This window comes from Prunus dulcis, chromosome 4, assembly GCF_902201215.1.
Source record: "Prunus dulcis chromosome 4, ALMONDv2, whole genome shotgun sequence".
Taxonomy (NCBI): domain Eukaryota; kingdom Viridiplantae; phylum Streptophyta; class Magnoliopsida; order Rosales; family Rosaceae; genus Prunus; species Prunus dulcis.
In genome coordinates, this window is record NC_047653.1 from 780,608 (window position 1) to 799,680 (window position 19,073).

At 37.1% G+C, this 19,073-nt stretch overlaps 3 protein-coding genes and 1 pseudogene across 3 annotated transcripts; 3 read left to right on the forward strand and 1 right to left on the reverse strand.

The window, feature by feature from the left end:
* The first annotated feature begins 221 nt into the window (after positions 1-221).
* Positions 222-4,058, forward strand: LOC117626458 (malonyl-CoA decarboxylase, mitochondrial). The gene is made up of 16 exons (XM_034358168.1): positions 222-418; positions 505-620; positions 685-775; positions 869-998; positions 1,092-1,275; positions 1,357-1,501; positions 1,584-1,674; positions 1,844-1,902; positions 2,002-2,079; positions 2,224-2,307; positions 2,428-2,609; positions 2,687-2,815; positions 3,038-3,110; positions 3,389-3,474; positions 3,578-3,662; positions 3,797-4,058. The coding sequence occupies exons 1-16, from the start codon at positions 335-337 to the stop codon at positions 3,827-3,829; spliced, it is 1,650 nt and encodes a 549-aa protein (XP_034214059.1). The 5' UTR covers positions 222-334; the 3' UTR covers positions 3,830-4,058.
* On the reverse strand, positions 4,010-5,559 carry LOC117626459 (chaperonin-like RBCX protein 1, chloroplastic). Its single transcript, XM_034358169.1, has 6 exons — positions 5,243-5,559; positions 5,026-5,120; positions 4,782-4,899; positions 4,665-4,681; positions 4,486-4,548; positions 4,010-4,379 (listed from the first exon to the last, which is right to left on the reverse strand). The coding sequence occupies exons 1-6, from the start codon at positions 5,400-5,402 to the stop codon at positions 4,302-4,304; spliced, it is 531 nt and encodes a 176-aa protein (XP_034214060.1). The 5' UTR covers positions 5,403-5,559; the 3' UTR covers positions 4,010-4,301.
* A 451-nt stretch (positions 5,560-6,010) lies between these two features.
* LOC117624119 lies at positions 6,011-10,414 on the forward strand (annotated as a pseudogene).
* Positions 10,415-12,114: 1,700 nt separating this feature from the next.
* On the forward strand, positions 12,115-19,035 carry LOC117623938 (calcium permeable stress-gated cation channel 1-like). The gene is made up of 12 exons (XM_034354987.1): positions 12,115-12,522; positions 13,158-13,508; positions 13,960-14,115; positions 14,924-15,059; positions 15,431-15,532; positions 15,893-16,015; positions 16,118-16,198; positions 16,285-16,625; positions 16,708-16,953; positions 17,522-17,846; positions 17,964-18,197; positions 18,374-19,035. Exons 2-12 carry the CDS (start codon positions 13,195-13,197, stop codon positions 18,635-18,637), a joined length of 2,322 nt encoding a protein of 773 aa, XP_034210878.1. The 5' UTR covers positions 12,115-12,522; positions 13,158-13,194; the 3' UTR covers positions 18,638-19,035.
* The last annotated feature ends 38 nt before the right edge of the window (positions 19,036-19,073 follow it).

A 19,073-nucleotide genomic window follows, 5' to 3' on the forward strand; every position in this document is an offset into this window, starting at 1 on the left:
TTAAACGGTGTAGCCTATTCGAATATTTTAAAAGAGTATCACCGATGGGATTTACTGTTTACATATAGGCGTTTAATTTTACTCCGCCCGGATCCAAGGAAAATAGAGCAACAGCCCAAGCCAGCTTAAGAGAAGTTAGGTAATCTCGTAATTTGCAAGAGACTGAGGGGCCTTGAGGTATAATGAGGGTGTCGTCAATAAATGTGTACCTGGTTCTGTGGCTGGCGGTTGCGGAAAATGAAGTGCCACCAGACAAGAGACAAAAGTGAGTGTCCGAGACACTGAGAATTGAATCTTACATTCACTATAAAAAATCGAACTTGGAAAATTAAACATGAACAAGAAAGGGTTGGCCATTTTGATGCGAACCAGAATGAGGCCCAACGACGCCAGAGATCTCGCTCGCTCTCCTCTCGCCGTAAGCATATTCAATTTTCGTAGTCCGCGTTTGAATTACGAAGAAATTTCTTATGGATTTGGATAGTGTTGATGTTTTTGCAACAGAATCTGGTTAACCAAACGCTGCCCAATTCCGATGGAAGCCAATCAAGTGGACGACTGCTGCAAGGTGCTCCACAACAACGAAACGAAAGGCTCAATGCCTCGAGCAACAATGAGAGGTAATTATTATTATTTACTTATTTTAATTACTATCAATGCATGAATTTACATGTTCTTCTTTAGGGATTTTGAAGTTGTACTTGAGTCCATGCACTCGGCGATTTCACTGAGCAAAACCGAAATTTTAGACTCTGTACTGAATGATTTCTCGGAGGTTGGTGCTTAATCGTATGTAGACGGTGAAATTCCTTATTTTATTTGATGTTTTTGATAAGAAAATTCCTTATTTTATTCTTAATTAATGTAGGGATATTTTAGACTCTCTTATGAGAATCGTCGAAAATTACTTGAACTACTTGCCAAGGAGTATGATCTTAACAGGACACAAGTTCGCGATTTGATAAAGCAATATTTGGGACTTGAGCTTCCTGGCGGCAGTAAGTTGTGTGTTGATTTATTTTAGTTGTTCTTTACATGTTGCACTTGGTCTTTTGTGAGTTTGAGTTGGTTTGTCCCTCCGACATGTTTAGGTGACAATGCTCCCTCAACTGGCATTGAAGAGGAGGCTTGTCTTTCTGCTTTCTATCGTATTGAGCGAAATCTAAGACATGCTCTCAAGCCGGCGTACGAAGTTCTATTTGAGCGGCTGAACACGCATCCCGGCGGGTTGAAGTTCTTGTCCATTCTTCGAGCTGATATTCTATCCATTCTCGCGTAAGGTTACACTTACAACTATTACAACGTTAAGAATGAAATCAGACCCCAGGATGAATTGCTATTTTTGCACATTCTCAGAGAGGAAAATATTGTGTCTTTGCGAGCGTTGGATTCCTACTTAAAGGAAAAACTTAGTACGTGGCTTAGCCCTGCTACATTAGAGCTTCACCAGATCACATGGGATGATCCAGCCTCTTTGCTGGAAAAAATTGTGGCTTATGAGGTACGCAATCTTCATTGTCTCGTTACAAATTTAGGTATATTATATGTATGTAACCTTGATGTCGTCCTATTATATTGTTTAGGCTGTGCACCCAATTAGCAATCTTATAGATCTCAAGAGAAGGCTGGGACTCGGTCGCCGTTGTTTTGGATATTTACATCCAGCAATACCTGGTATTCTATTATTGTTGTCTCTTTGGTAATTTTTGATGTCACCTAAGAGCAATATTATGGTTATTCAGTAGATAATATGCTTGATTATGTGGCCGTTCATGTAATGGTTTGGAATACATACTAGAATGATTATTATGTTGTATATGTTTTTACTATTTTCTTCTTTTAGGTGAACCGCTTATTTTCATTGAAGTTGCACTCATGAAGAATGTGGCTCAAACAGTACAGGTCAGTTTTATTTCAGCTTATTAGACTGTTCTTCTTCTTCTTTTCTTTCTCTTTTTTGTTTTCTGGTCAATGGTCTTGTAGTTAATATCATTATGACAGGAAGTTTTGTGGGATGACCCTCCTAGTCCCGAATGTGAGGCTACAAGCGCTTTGTTTTACTCCATATCATCAACTCAGGTGTGCATATTGTTACATTAATTATTATTTCTGGAATTTAAATAACCTTCAACTCTTTGTTTCCTTTTTGAAAGGGAATATTGACCTCTTATCTTCCGTTTTTTGCTACCATTGCTTGATCTGAATACTGAAAAAATTCCACAGCCTGGCTTACAAGGGATCAACCTGGGAAGGTTTCTAATCAAACGTGTGATCACACTTGTGAAGAGAGAAATGACAAATATTTCTGTAAGTGCTTCAGTCTCTTTTAAAAATTTGAGGATGTATAAATAAATCATACTTTTCTGTCTAAGTCTTGCTCATAGATTTGCTCTCTGACACATGGCCTTTTCTTCCCTTTAAAATCAGACATTTGCGACTCTCAGCCCCATCCCAGGGTACATGCAGTGGCTCCTATCTAAGCTGGCTTCTCAATCAAAACTTTCTGAAGGTGAAGACATACAACATTCACCAGCTGATACATCTGGTTCTACGTTTTGGGAGAACATACTTGAACCAGAAGAGGAAAGAGCACTGATTGATGCCTCTGTGTAAGCTTCATACTGTAATTGGCAAGTTACTTTACCATCTAGAGAGTAGCATACTTAATAACATTTTAAACTTTCAGGGAATTCACTTCTGGGAAAAACAGCATGGAAGTGTTGTTCAATTTATTGACTTCGCCAAACCATGAGTGGACAAGTTCTGATAAATTGCTTTCAGCATTAAAACCCCCTCTAATGCGACTGTGTGCCAGGTATATTAGTATTCTAATAAAACTTGTTATTAAGTGAATTTTTCTCACAAAACTGGTATAAATGGAGACGACGGCTCTGTTGTAGTATGAAACAGCTAAGAGTGAATATTGTGTAATTGGCGATTACATCATACAAATTGCTTTTGTAGTTTTGCACGAGCTTGTGTTCTATGTTATTCCGTCTGAAACACTGTTAACTAATTCTTGTTCCTTTGCCTCTAGGTACCTTCTGCAAGAGAAAAAGAGAGGAAAGGCTCTGGATTCTGTTGCAAATTTTCACTTACAAAATGGAGCTGTACGTCATTTAACTCAAGTTTGCAGAACAGTTGGTTAACTTTTCCTCATATGGGCCTTTATAGTTGTTGTTGTATAATATGATGGATTGGGTAAAACACCTAAGATGCATAGATCAATTATGTTGCTTCTTCTATGTAATTCTCAGAACAAGAAAGAAATTTGTTTTCAACAGCTAGAAATGAGCTGTTCGATAAGTTAGGTGAATTAAAAGAAAGTATGTTTCAAAAGTGCGGGAGTTTGATATGCTAAGTCTTGAGTTTTGTTACTGTGGAGCAGATGGTTGAAAGAATAAATTGGATGGCAGATCGGTCAGAGAAAGGCCTTAATCAAAGTGGTGGTATCATGGTGAACTATGTTTACAGGTAACCAGAACCAGCCCGTTCTTTTTGGCTCACCACGTCACTGATGAAGCATATCTCTATTTAATATCACCTATTGAATGGTTTAATTGGTCAATGCTTGCAGATTGGGGAAAATTGAAGACTATGCTCGGTCATATTTCAGTGCAGGGCATATCCATACTTCTAGCGATCTAAGCCGTTATGTTAAGGTAATTAGTTATGTACAGAAGGGACACCTTGATGTATTAGTTACCATCAAACATGCCTCACACATTCATGTGCAAAAAACATACGCCTAGGATCTACGAACTCACATGTATTCTGGATGTCATTTTGGTTGCAGCCATTGGAGGAACCTCAAGTGACAACACTATAGGCGGGTTGCAATTCAATGTATGTATCTCCTTACTGGTAATTTGGTGGTTCTCTGTAATGGAAAACCATTGTTTATAAATTTGTGTACAGAGATTGTTATAAAGCAGTTCAAATGTTTGCCGTCTCCGTTCGATTCTTGTCACGGAGATCGTGCCATAATATAGATTGTAATTCAAGATTGTAGGCAGGCAGTTATATATAATGAAATAAGTAAGGGATTACATCTGGTTTGAAAGCATCTCTAACCACATACATTTTGTACCAAACTGGATGTTCATCTTCATGCTGAACTTGCTTGAGTTAACCGTTTCATCTTTAGTATACTGTGTTTCTTTATAGACCCCTGATGAAGGCTCTAAGGGGAAGGATGCTCTCAATGTAAACTTTATAATATGGGGCCCAATTTGTTTAACATATATAATACTAACATTAACTTGACATTGCTTGGAAATTGGATTGGGATTGGTCAGTTCTTACTTCCCTTCACCTTCCACATGACTTATTTCTAAGACATAATCTCTCATGAGTCTCGTGTTGGATTCATCCACCATCTGAAAACACGAGGCCACACAACCAGATGAGAAACATAAAACGAGTAGCTTGAAAATTTAATTTAATTTTGGGGTATAAATTAAAAAAGAAAAAAAAAATGCAGACCTTGAAAGCTAATCGCTTTAAGTTGTCCCACTCGAAATCATTTTTACAATATGCCGACCGAACCTAGACACAAATCGCATCATATTCATTTTGTCAATGTCAGCAAGTTAAGTTAGTAAACAAAATATATAATAATAAAATAAATATTCAAATTGACCTTCACAAGAGAAGAGACTGACCTCTAAGATGCGCAAAGCTGCCATGTGGATGCCATAGGATAAGATAATAAGTCCAATGTCGCTAATCAGAAATTAGGGCACACAAAAAAACAATTTAATGAAATGAAATGAACATACCAAGAGCGTTATGCCTGGAAGATTCACGCATCAAGTTGGCACAGAATTGGTCTCCATCGTTCAACGAGTTTCTACTCAAAAATTCCATCATCTCTTCATATGCCTCGGGGTTGTAACTCTGCTCTGGGAATTTACTCTTGTTAACAGATTTATTTATATATTATTATTCAACAGAAAACACAAACAAACGATGAGACGACTGAGAATTTAAAGCAAGATATATGGAAGAAAAAAAGAACAGAACCTCAAGCTGTGCCGTGACAATCCCAACTGCAATGTAAGTGAAGAAACTATGGAGGTTGTTGGCTGCTTTTGCTTCTGGCGATGCTTCTCCAAATCCTGCATATCATAATTAAACAACTTCCAACTTTTCATACCAGAATGAAACACTAACAAGTCACAAATATAGGTGCAGTGCAGAGGGACTTTTACTCTGTAATTACTGAAACTACCCTACCCACCAGGGACATACATCTTTTGGCACTGTAGACGACTGGGCAGAGAGGTTCTTCTTGGTTTGGATGGGCCACAAGGAGGACAAGCTAATTTGCTTCTGTTGGGTTTATGTGGGAAGAAACGAGGGACCTGAGAGAGTGGGAGCATTGTTGCAGAGGCTTCCATGGATAACTCTGAGAGAGAGAGAGAGAGAGAGAGAGAGAGAGAGAGAGAGCAGTGAACTGGGATTTCTGAAATGAAACAGAGCTTATGTTTGAATTCAGTCCAAATATTTTTTTCCCAGTAAAAGAAAAAGAAAATCTTCAAGCTCCACAAGTCCAAGTCCACACTGTCCAAAAAATATCTATGATCTTACCTTGAAAGCAAGTGGAGTTTTGAGAAGATATCCATTTGTGGAACCCACCAGATGTTTCTGGAGCTCCAATATGTAATTCAGTAGATCCGAACAACTTCAATTCAACCCATTGGAATTTGGGCCGCCTGCCCCATTTGTTTACAATATAGTTTGAAAATGAATGTTGCTATTCTCTTGCCCTGTACTTGAAGCCAAAAAATTCCTCTTTAGAACCAAATTGCTAGAGTGGTTCGTGATTGAACGAATCATAAGCAAAGATGACGACAAAGATAAAACAGGACGCTGTCACCTCTGTCTTTTTAATAACAACAAAATTAATCTATGATCAACCAACCAAGTCTAGACTTTATAATAATGCAATACTTTCTCTGAAACTATTGCATTTGCTTCTTCCATACTCTCTCTGTCTTTTCACAAAATGATCATTCTTGAGGAGGGAAATATACAAATTAAGTTCTTGGCCTTCCATGTTTTTCTCCTTCTGTCCTTCAAAGCCAAAGCCAAATGCAAAACTGGCTGCAACTTTGCCTTAGCCTCATACCATGTGTGGGAAGGTGCAAATCTCACGTATATCAGCAACATCTTTGGCCAGCAAGTTCCTGAAATTCTCCAATACAACCGTCAAGTATTGCGAGATTATAACGGTACCCGAATCAAAGTACCTTTTTCTTGTGACTGCTTAAATGGTGATTTTTTGGGCCATACCTTCACTTACATAACCCAGCATGGTGACACCTATAATACCATTGCTGAGAATGCTTTTGCCAATCTCACCACAGTGGAATGGCTGAGTAGGGTGAACGTTTATGCACCAACTCAGATACCAGATAAAGTTCCAATCAATGTAACAGTCAACTGCTCCTGCGGCAATCGACATGTCTCCAAGGATTATGGGCTTTTTGAGACATACCCTCTCCGTCCCGGCGAGGACTTGTCCTTCGTGGCGGTGGAGACTGGTGTCCCTGCAGGGCTGCTGGTGACGTACAACCGAGGGTCTGATTTTAGTTCAGGGAATGGCTTAGTCTTTGTGCCGGCAAGAGGTTAGCATGCATTATTATTATTTAATGCAACCATTGAAAATTAGATAAAACAATGATCACTAGCTAGTTTGTTGTAGTGCTTCTTTTGCAGGAGATTAAAACTCAGAGAAGTAGATTTATATATATTTTTCTTAATTATTTTCTGTCAAACCTATGATGAGAATTATGAAGTGACTGACTGGCAAAATGATATACAAGTATTGTATTTGGTTTTATTCTTTGTCTTTTGCTGGGTATTTAGTCTCATTCATAGAGAACTTATGGAGATTTATAAGCTTGGCATATTCAACACGGTGCCTATGGTCTCTATAGTCTTCAACAGGTTTTCTATATTTTACATTAGCCTGAAAAGGAAATAGAAATATAAAATTACCTGCTGTGCTTGGCATTTTCCATTTGTGAGCGGCTAATCAGACAGAGCTCAAACAATAATTCGAGAATAATTCAGGGTTCATATGATAATTGCTGGAAATAAAATGACAAATAACACCGTTGCATTTGTGGATGTTTGTCCCATTCTTTAAAAATAAAAAAAATAAAAAACACTACAAGGACCGTTGACGCGAATATTATTATGTGCATTTACTGTGAATGAAATATAGCAAAGGTGCTAATCAATCATATGGGGGCTTGATTAACTTTCTGGTGGTGGATTATTATAGTAATCACATGAGACCAAAGAACCACAGCTACACATTATTTTATGTTCTTGGCTAGAATACTTAATATCCACTCATACTTTAACGCTGAGGCCCAATACTGTGAGAAACCAGCCCAGCCTTGCCTTCAAACCCAAGGCAAAGGCTGCTACTTCTGTTAGTTTCTCTCCCTTACCAGGAGTGATAGAGGCTGTTTGCTGCTTTTCTCACTAAATTTTGGCTTTCTTTTTTGCAGATCAAAATGGGAGTTTTCCACCATTGAAGTTAAGGTAAACTATATCACATTGCATTAATTGATCACTTAATATAGACTTTTCTTTTGATGTTGTCTAGAAATTTTCATCTCATTCCCTTTTGTCCTTCTTTGCAGAGCAGGTGGTACGTGCTTGTCTGATTACTGCTTCAATGATATCTCTCTCTCTGTAGTATGTTCAAGGTCAAACATAAAACTTCAAAATGGGCATTGATGATGTCTTGTGCCTTCCATTGTGATGTCATTTAAGCAGGTATTTCAGGTGGGGCTATAGCTGGCATATGTGTTGCAGGAGTTTCTGCAGCTCTAATTTTGGCACTTCTTCTATATGCTTGGCATTATAAAAGGAAGGCAGTTGAGGCACCGTTTCTTTCAGCAGCATCTGAAGACCGATATATTCAACATGTACATGGTAATCCTTCCAATTCAAATGAATTGTCTCTCATTTTCTTTTTGTCATTTGTCAGTTAAAAAATAATCCTAAGAGAAATATAAGTTTAAATTGAGAAAATTATTTGATAAGAGTAAGTTTCTGAGTAATAGTAGGTATGAGTTAGCTACTTGAATGTATTCAAAATGATCAGTGAGACAAACACATCTAGGCAATCACATGGATATTTTGGAAATCATTTGTAGCAGCTGGCTTATTCCCAATGATACCGAAGATTTTTGCGATACATGTATTTCAAATGGAAAATTTCATATGGTTGTCTCACTTTAGTAATTGATAGTTTTTTGTCATGTGTAGTTTCCGGACATAGTTCAGAGAAAACTTTGGAATCGGTTGCTCTCGTTGGTGCTTCTTCTCCGGGCCTTACAGGTATAACTGTGGATAAATCGGTGGAGTTCTCATATGAAGAGCTTGCCAAGGCTACTAGTGACTTTAACATTGCTAATAAGATTGGCCAAGGTGGATTTGGAGCCGTTTACTATGCAGAACTTAGAGGCGAGGTTTGCGTTCTTGCTTCTATGTTCCATCCACAAAGTTTCTTATGAGCTTCACAATCATATAACTATTTATTCTGTTTTACGTGTATGATGATCAATACCAAATCCTGGTCTTTAAATATGAGGAAAATGTCTTGAACTGATCAGTGAAGATGTAACTTTCAAGTGCTTGTCATCTGACTTGACACTTGTGCGCAAAGTCCAATGCCTGACTATTTTCTCCTCCCATCAAGCAGAAAGCAGCAATTAAAAGGATGGATATGCAGGCATCAAAAGAGTTCCTTGCTGAACTGAAAGTTCTAACACATGTTCATCACTTAAACCTGGTATTTTGCTTTCCCTATGACAGCATCATGACACTGGAAATTTTCTGTATATTTTTTATGATAACTCTGCAATGAATTGGTTTTCTATCTGAGGCCTTTAGCTAATGTGGATCGAGCAAGAGAATTTACTCAGAGTATAATATATCAGACTGTAAGGGCTTAGATAAATTTTAGGAACTTCTGTTGGCAAGAATTCTAATCAACGTAAACCTGTCTGTAAATTTATTGTCACAAATTTTCTTTTTCTACTCAGTAAGTAGTTCCATAAAGTGGATTGATCAGTATCTTCTAGCATGCATTAATGTTTTAACTTTATGCAGGTGCGCTTGATAGGATATTGCGTTGAGGACTCCTTATTTCTAGTCTATGAGTACATTGAGAATGGTAACTTGAGTCAACATTTGCGTGGCTCTTCAGGTGAGAAAGATAATGCATCTGCTTATAAGGTATCTAACTTCCTGGCCTCTTTCTGATTTCACAGCTTTTGCTCTCAGGTCTAGATCCATTGCCTTGGTCAACCAGGATGCAAATAGCCTTGGATTCAGCTAGAGGACTTGAATACATCCATGAACATACTGTTCCAGTCTACATTCATCGTGACATCAAGTCGGCAAACATCTTAATAGACAAAAACTTCCGTGCAAAGGTTGTAAAAAGGCCTTTACTGTTATTGTAGGCTCTGCAATTTTTCTGTTTAATGCATATGTAAAATTAAACTTCCGTGCAGGTTGCAGATTTTGGGCTAACAAAACTGTCTGAATATGGAAGTGCTTCATTGCAGACACGTCTTGTGGGTACATTCGGATACATGCCTCCAGAGTACGCAATTAGTTTCCAAGTTTTTTTCATCAGCTCATTCATTACAACCTTGTTCATAGCTGCGACTATTAGCATGTTCATCTTGATAATATGAACCATGCACAAATAAGTTGCATCTCGAAAATATACATTATTTTCATTTGTATTTGGCTCTGAATAAAGCATTTGTGAACAGGTATGCTCAATATGGTGATGTTTCTCCCAAGATAGATGTTTATGCTTTTGGTGTTGTCCTTTTTGAACTGATATCTGCCAAGGAAGCTGTTGTTAGGACAAATGAATATGTTGGTGAATCGAAGGGACTAGTTGCTTTGGTAAGTTTTTCCTTCGTTGCCTCTACTATTACTTCATCAACAAGTAAAACTCCCAAAACGGTTTCCATCAGCCCGTACTGATCAAAACTGTACTTAATGTGCAGTTTGAAAACATTCTAAGTCAGCCAGATCCGAAAGAAGATCTCGGGAAAATTGTTGACCCCAGGCTCGCTGATGATTGCCCACTTGACTCAGTCTGTAAGGTAAAATTTCCTTCCAGAATGCAGATGTGTTCTCTAGCTAGTAATCTTATTTCATAAAATAAAAGCTGTGATGTCTTCTGTTGTGGTTGCAGATGGCACAACTTGCCAAGGCTTGCACACAAGAAAACCCTCAACTGAGGCCAAGCATGAGATCCATTGTGGTTGCACTAATGACACTTTCATCTTCAAATGAGGACTGGGATGTTGGTTCATTTTATGAAAGCCAAGCTGATCTAGTCAATCTAATGTCAGGGAGGTAGCAAAGAAAAGTAAGTATTAGATGACATGCCAAGACAAGTGATCTCCAGAGAACAAAGTCCTAACTTCCCTGCTTTTGGATTGTCTGTCAAATCATCTGCAATCATCTGTAAATAAGCACTGCACAAAGATGATTTTAATATCTTGTTTTCACTAAGAAAAAAATGGGCAGCAGAATAATATAGAAAAAACGACATTGTATATTACTTCATATCAACTTGTTCCATTCCAGTATAAATATCAACATTTTGGTTTGCCTTCATTCACCTTGAACCTTGCTGATTGTATTTTGTTGTCGTTTGACAAAGAAATTCATATTCTTCAGCCGTATTTTGTTTGCTTTCCCTCTCTCTGCTGCACTATTGGACTTTACATTTTCTGCGCATTTTTTCTTGTACTGACCCAAAACAAGAAAGTTTACTTTGTTGGGCTCTCGTATATTCCTTATCGTTTTGTCCTGAAATTGGAATATATTGGAATATTTTTATGGAGTCGGCAAACAGCACGTTTTCTAGTTAGTCTTTGCCTGCACTAGAAATTCTCCATTTGTCTAATTCTGAGCTTACCTAAATGTCAAATGGATGACCAAAAAACCAAGACAGCTTTCAGCTTATTGTATTAAATACATTACAAACCAATAGTGTCCTCAAAGAAATCAGTCCAAAAGTTGGAACATTAAAATCACATCAATTGATGCTAGTGCGCCACATCTAATCGTCGTCATTGACATGCTAATTTCTGTGTTTTGAAAAGTAATAATCTCAGGGAAACTTTTTCATTTTATATAATAATTCTCTGGAATAATCCGTGTGCAATTTTTGGTTAAATGTCCACACTGAAAATAACATGCTCAAAAATCTAATTAGCTCAATTTAATAAATACTTGATAAGATAAGGTGCCAATCAATTTCCAAATGCGCTTACGACATATTTAACCAAAATATGAACATGTAAACATAAACACGTTGTGTAACTACAAAATTTTAATTATTTACGAAATTTAGTTTTTAAAAGAAATGATATGTAAGGCGAGAAAAATGTGTATTTCAAATTAACAACATGGTAACTAATTTCGCAAAACAACATTGCTTCTACTTCCAATTACCAAATCAGTAATGATATGTATTGCCAAAGTGGTAAGAAAAACACAAACTGCATTATTATGAAGCTCCAAAATCAAATGTCATGATCATTGATATTTACCAACAACCAACCACATCTGCGAGCATGACCTCAATAATATCATTTTGGCTAGTGTGTGGGAGTGTGACATTTGTTGGGCCCTTGCTAAGCAAATTCCAGGCGTCCATTTCCTGTTACACCCAAGAATCACAGCCCTGTACCACTAGCCAATCAGTTGCCGCTGGCCTAATCCAACTATGTCCGAGCTGTCGCCACTTTAACCATCACAGCCCACGTAGCAGACGCTCTATTCACGCGGCCACAACATCACCGGGTCTCTTACGTTTCCGAAAGCAAAACAAAAAAAATAAAATAATCATTCATCTCCAACGACTTAACTGTTGTCGGGGTCGAACAGCCTCACCAACTGCTCAATCCAATTGGTCCGTGCCCTCCACGTCCCACAAGCGCGCCTGAAAAAAACCTGTTGCCATCGTAGAGTCCGGACACTCACAAAAAAAGTAGCCGTTGGACGTTCCACTTGGCACCTTGCCGACATCGAAGGACAAACGACGTAGTTAATTACGACTAATCTTGACTAAATCCAGCAAGTGCAACGACAGAGTAAGAGGGAAGCCAACAAAACTCGAACCACCTCCTTCCTCTCTCCCATCCATCATAACCACCGTTTTTCCCAAATTCCAAGCTCCTTTCTGTGAATGCTCTTTTCCACGAAAACGAATTCCACTGTTTGGTTTATTGATATTTTTCCTTGTGTCTGTCTGGAAAGGGATCGTTCTTGTAGTTATTTTATTCCCACTCATCTGTTTCTCTGTGGTTCTGATTAAAAGTTGCAAACTTGCGTAGTGGGAGGCACAGTTAGAGTAGCGTGAGTTCTGGGTTTCCTGCAGAAGGCGTGGGAGGAATATCGTGCTTTCTTTTATTGGAATTTGAAGCAATTCCAACACTCCCTAATCCGTAATCCCAGGTTTGCTTTTCTTTCTCTCTCTCCTTCCATCTTTGTTTTAATTCCAGGGTTTTCTGTAGGCCAAATTGTGAAGTTAGCTCTCAGGTTTATCAACTAATTTATTGAGCTTCAAATCTCATGTTCTTTTTGTTAAAAAAGAAAAGAAATTTGTTTGTTTAACTTTGTGCCTTGGTGTGTCTGTTGGTAATTATATTGAAATTACGTGAGGTTGAACTGGTTTTTAATTGTATCTGTGTGTGATTTTGTGGAAAGAAGATGGTTTTCCCGGGAATTATAATTTCCTAGAAACAAGTATGGTGTAAAGCTTCAGATCATCGAATGATTATTTGATCATTTTGTGTCTAACTTATTTGTGATTGTTTAAGACTTTAGAATTCATTACTTTTCTGTGAACAAAGGGGAAATTTTATAAGCTGCCAGTCGTCGAATACATTTGTGTTACCATATTGAGATTGTATTGTTTTGCAATTTCATCAAATGCCAATGGTTCCAAGGTCGTAAAAAAATTGCGTTTGATTGGAAGTAAAACCAGTGTTTGTAGTTTCCTTTGTTAGATATTGTTAGAAACCCATTACAAGTGTTTACATAATGTGGATATTATTCCGCTAATGTAGATGTTCATTCTCATTTTGCAGGCTATTGCATTTTTGTTTCTGGAAGTGGAAGATATAAATGGCTACACTTGCAGATTTAGGGGTTGGGGCAGCCATCAATATTCTTAGCGCATTCCTTTTCTTTGTAGTATTTGCCATTCTCAGGCTTCAACCCTTCAATGATAGGGTGTACTTTCCAAAATGGTATTTTAAGGGACTAAGGGAGAGTCCCACACATTCTGGTGCATTTGTGCGCAAGTTTGTCAATCTGGACTTTAGGTCATACATAAGGTTTTTGAATTGGATGCCAGCTGCATTGAAGATGCCGGAACCGGAGCTTATTGATCATGCAGGATTGGATTCTGCAGTTTACTTACGGATATATTTGATAGGGTAGGCTGTAATATTTTTCTCCTATCTTTTCTTTCAGCATGTACCTACTTTCTTCTTGTATATTTGAACCGCCATGTTCTGCTCTTAATGATGGCATTATGCTGCTTATTCTAGGCTTTTCAGTGATTAAAAATTAATATTACCTTCCACTTGTCTTTCTTATTTGCTTCATTGCTTCCCTATCACATAAACTTGTTGTGCTTTTAATGCAAGAAAAGGCAGGCATTCATCAGCAACCTTACTAAATCCAATCCTGAATAACTATGATTGCAAACTCACAGCTCTCATTGTGAATTCAAGAACTAGCATTCAGTGTTTTCTGTTTTAATTGAACTCTCACACCCACCCTTCAAAGTTTATATTTCCACACTGTTATCTGCTTTACTTTTTCCCTTTTAAGTATAATGTGTTAGCCTATGTTGATAATTCTATTCTTCTTATATTCTTGTAGGCTTAAAATCTTTGTTCCTATAGCATTCCTTGCATGGGCTGTTTTGGTACCAGTCAACTGGACAAATAGCACTTTGGATCTAGCAAAGCTAGCCAATGTTACTTCCAGTGACATTGATAAGCTCTCAATTTCAAATGTCCCAGATAAATCACAAAGGTATTTTTGACAGTTATTCTTTCTACCCACCCTTTTCTCTTGCTTACAAAGAATGACTTGTATTCTTTCTAGATATTGATGACACTTGTTTTTTTTTTTTTTTTTGGATATTGGGAAACATAATAAATAATCTCACGTTAGCATTTATTTGTATTTTTTGTTTTTGTAGTCTTATTCTATCTATATCTGGTGCTATTATTTATCAGTCATTACATATTAATTCTGGTCAAGTGTTCTCATCTTTCTTATTAACATAAGTTAAGTGTGATAATCTTGCAACTCTAATTTCCCACATTAGAAATCCTCCTTTCTTGCTTATTAATCTTACATTTTCATTCCTAAATATTCATGAATTTTACTCCCTTGGTAACTTTACCATTTTTGTACAGCACATGCCCCTTTTGGATACTTAGAAACATAAAAAGTTCTGTCATGCATATGCATTTGTATTGTTTTGTTACTTTATTCTTTTTTGATCTGTACTATTGCTTTTAGAAACATTTAGTTAATTGGACAATACTTTTTTTGAAAAGAGGATATCAACATGTAAATTTTGTTCTTTTTAGCATACTCATTTTTCGTATTAACGTAAAGTAAGTGCACTAATCACGTGATTCTATTTTCTCAAATTAAAAATTCTGTAATTTTGATTCTGCATTCTTATTTGATCAATGTTGTCATTGGTGTTATTGACATCTAATTCAGCTGGAGATCATCTATCATTCTAAATTTGATTCTGGTCAAGTGTACTCATCTTTTTTTTTTTATCAATATATAAGTGCAATAATAATGTGATTGTATTTGACAGATTCTGGAGTCATATAGTGATGGCTTATATCTTTACTTTTTGGACATGCTATGTGCTGCTGAAGGAGTATGAGACTGTTGCCAAAATGCGGTTGCATTTTCTTGCAACAGAGCAGCGCCGACCAGATCAATTTACGGTGAGATTGACTCCATGCCTCAGTATATTAGTTCATGTTATTGGATAGTTAAATAAAACATATGACTTATTGATCAATTTACCATGGTACTTTCTGTTTCAAACATTGGAGGTTATTTGGTGGCTTTGGTTTCCTTTCTTGGAATATTTTATTTCCTTTCTTGAAATCTGTTAAAATGATCAATGTTTACTTCTATAGCGTTTTTCCTTTTGTGATAAGAATGGTAGCTAGAGGTATCATTTGGGCTTATTTGATGTGATAATTTTGAAATGCTACATGAATGCAAACAACTCATTTTCATTATCTACCCTGGAGAAGAGAAAAAAAGAGGATAAAACAACTTTGTATCTTATGAATTTGTTTTTTCTCAGGTCCTTGTTAGAAATGTTCCACCAGACGCAGACGAATCTACAAGTGAGCTTGTGGAGCACTTTTTTCTGGTCAACCATCCAGATCACTATCTTACACATCAGGTTTGTTCCGTAAAAAAGCAGAACCCACATTATTACACAGTATAAAATGTAGCTTAGTGTTAATAATAGACTTCTGATATTCTCACGTGGGGGGAAATAAATTTATTTGAGTCAAAAGCAACTGTGCAGTCTATGCGTACTTTTCTATAAATTTATTTGCATCAAGAATTGCATAGATACTTTTTATTGAATAGTTAGTCAGTGATTATGTAATATAGATACTTATCTCTACTTGCCTGAATAGTATAGACTTGTGAAACATCTCCATTTAATTAACCGTTAACTGCACATGCTTCTCCAATTATTTCTATTTAAAGAAGTATATTATATAATTTAATCCATGTTAAATATTACATGCAGGTGGTATACAATGCCAATAAACTTGCGAAGTTGGTAAAGAAGAAGAAAAAGATGCAGAACTGGCTTGTCTACTATCGGAATAAATTTTCTAGAAGTAAAAATTCAACAAGGCCCTTAATGAAGGTACTTAAAATGCACTCATATTTAGGAGCTAATATGATTCCAGTGTTTAGAGTTACTAATTAATTTATGCTTTAACCTGGCTTGTGCTTGTGTTACTCACAGACTGGTTTTCTTGGGCTTTGGGGAAATAAAGTTGATGCAATTGAATATTATGAAACTGAGATTGAGAAATTGTCAAATGATGTAAGTACCAGTCCTTGAGTTCTTAGTCAAATTTCTAATTCCCGTGGTCTTGGTTGATTTGAATGCATTATTTTTTTCTTTCTCAGATAGCTGAAGAAAAGGAGAGGGTTGCAAATGATTCCAAGTCTATCATGCCAGCTGCCTTTGTTTCCTTCAAAACTCGATGGGGTGCTGCTGTTTGTGCACAAACTCAGCAATCCAGAGATCCAACTATTTGGTTAACCGATTGGGCTCCAGAGCCACGCGATGTATATTGGCCAAACCTGGCAATTCCATATGTTTCACTCTCAGTTAAGAGACTAATTATGGGCGTTGCATTCTTTTTTCTCACATTCTTTTTCATGATCCCGATTGCAATTGTACAATCTTTTGCAAGCCTTGACGGAATCGAGAAAGCAGCTCCATTCCTAAAACCCATTGTAGAAATGTGAGTTATCTTAGCCTTGTACTTTTTGACTTCTTATCTGGCTTCCTTTACTAATTACTATATCACCTTGATTCATATGCAGGAAGTTCATTAAGTCAGTCATTGCAGGTTTTCTACCTGGGATTGCACTGAAGTTGTTTCTAATCTTTCTGCCAACCATATTGATGATCATGGCTAAATTTGAGGGCTTTACGTCTAAGTCTTCCCTTGAAAGGAGAGCCGCATCTAGATACTATCTCTTCACTTTTGTGAATGTATTCCTTGGGAGCATTATTGCTGGAACAGCATTTGAACAGCTAGATTCTTTCATTCACCAATCAGCAACTGAGTACGTAGTTCTTCAAGATAATTTGTTTCAATATACTGTTCAGTGTCTCTTATTTTGGCTATGCGATAATATTTGCATGTCTGGATTCGTTTGTGGGCTGATGCTCTATAAATCAACCTGTGTTTTTGTGTGCAAGAGGTTATAAATTGATTTGTGTGGCTTCAGGTGTTATGATTTTAATGGATAAGTTATTCTAAAATAATCCATAAAAAGTTGTCGCTTTTAAACAAGATATGCATCTTCCATCCAAGACAGTTTTGAAATTACAGTTCTGTGTTAAACCATAGAGGATTAAGGTAATTCTTTGAGCCTTTCTGACTAGGAGAAATCTTATTCTAAAATTTGTGTAGAAAACCGGTGTTGAGGTGGTTTTCAGATAGAGATATTGTGTTTACAATTCAAACTGTATCAAAAATTCCTAAATCTATAGTACATATAGGGAGAACACTTATTACATTAAGTTCTTTTTAAAATTGACTTAATACATAAGGATATTATTGTCAGTTATTTTCTTTCTTTCTGGCATGATTCAGATCATGATATTAAGTTTTTTTCTTTCTTTCTGCAGGATTCCAAAAACAATTGGTGTTGCAATCCCAATGAAAGCAACTTTCTTTATAACATATATAATGGTTGATGGATGGGCTGGTATAGCTGCAGAGATTTTGATGTTGAAACCACTGATAATATTCCATTTGAAGAATTTCTTCCTGGTTAAGACTGAAAAGGATAGGGAGGAGGCAATGGATCCAGGAAGTATTGGTTTCAACACTGGAGAGCCTCGTATACAGTTGTATTTCTTACTGGGCCTTGTGTATGCTACAGTGACACCAGCCTTACTTCCGTTCATAATTATCTTCTTTGGCCTGGCTTATGTTGTTTTCCGTCATCAGGTAAAGAGTTGGTATATTGATTATAAAATTTCACAGACGAAGGATTACATTTATCTATTTCTCTTTGTAGGATTATCACTTTCTTTAACCCATATGCTTTTTATTCTCTGCATGCAGATCATAAATGTTTATAACCAGGAGTATGAAAGCGCTGCAGCATTCTGGCCTGATGTCCATGGTCGTGTTGTCTCTGCATTGATTATCTCACAACTCCTCCTTTTTGGATTGTTGAGTACAAAAAGAGCTGCTCAGTCAACACCGTTTCTCATTGCACTTCCAGTGCTGACCATATGGTTCTATAGGTATTGCAAAGGTCGTTTCGAACCTGCATTTGTGACATATCCATTACAGGTAATTTCACTTGCTCCTATTGCCTCTTGAAGTTGGTTTTTATACCATGCACATGCTCTCTCTCTCTCTCTCTCTCTCTCTCTCTCTCTCTCTCTCTCTCTCTCTCTCTCTCTCTCTCTCAGATTTACTAATGACAATTATCATCAACGTTTAACTATTTGTTTTTCTGGGTTTAGGAAGCAATGATGAAAGATACTCTGGAACGTGCAAAAGAACCAAACTTGAATTTGAAAGGCTATCTTCAGAGCGCATATGTCCATCCAGTTTTTAGAGATTGTGATGACGATGAAGACAATGAGTCTATTGACAAGGGTGAAAATGAGAGCGTGATTGTGCCCACAAAACGGCATTCTCGGAGGAACACCCCAGTGCCTAGCAGAATGACAGGTGGATCCTCACCATCGCTGCCTGATGTTGTTGAAGACTATGCACAGCCTTAAATTGCAAGTCGGAAAATTACATTTTAGGTGTAAATTTGACCTTTACAATGTTGCACAAGTGGAAGAAGATAGTTGGACTGTAAATTAAATGAGCCGATAGTGAGGCATATGGGGAGGCCAGAGAGAGAGAGAGAGAGAGCTGAGCATACGCTCCGGTGAGCCATGCCAGCTTGAGTTTTTGTTATTCATTGTCCAAAGGAAGAAGCAAACCAGAAGAGGATGAAAAGGGCAATGGAATTGTGTAATTATGTGATTTTGAAGTGGTTTATGATTCAGCTTCCTTTTCTTATTTTTCTGTTTCTGTTGACAAATCGTGTAATTATGTCCTCATTAAAGAGCATAATACAGTGAACCTTGTCCTCCTTACCATTGTAACCAAGCAGGACTTGATGTTAGTAGCATTGTTGCCTTCCTTGTTCAATTATGCTTACCCAAA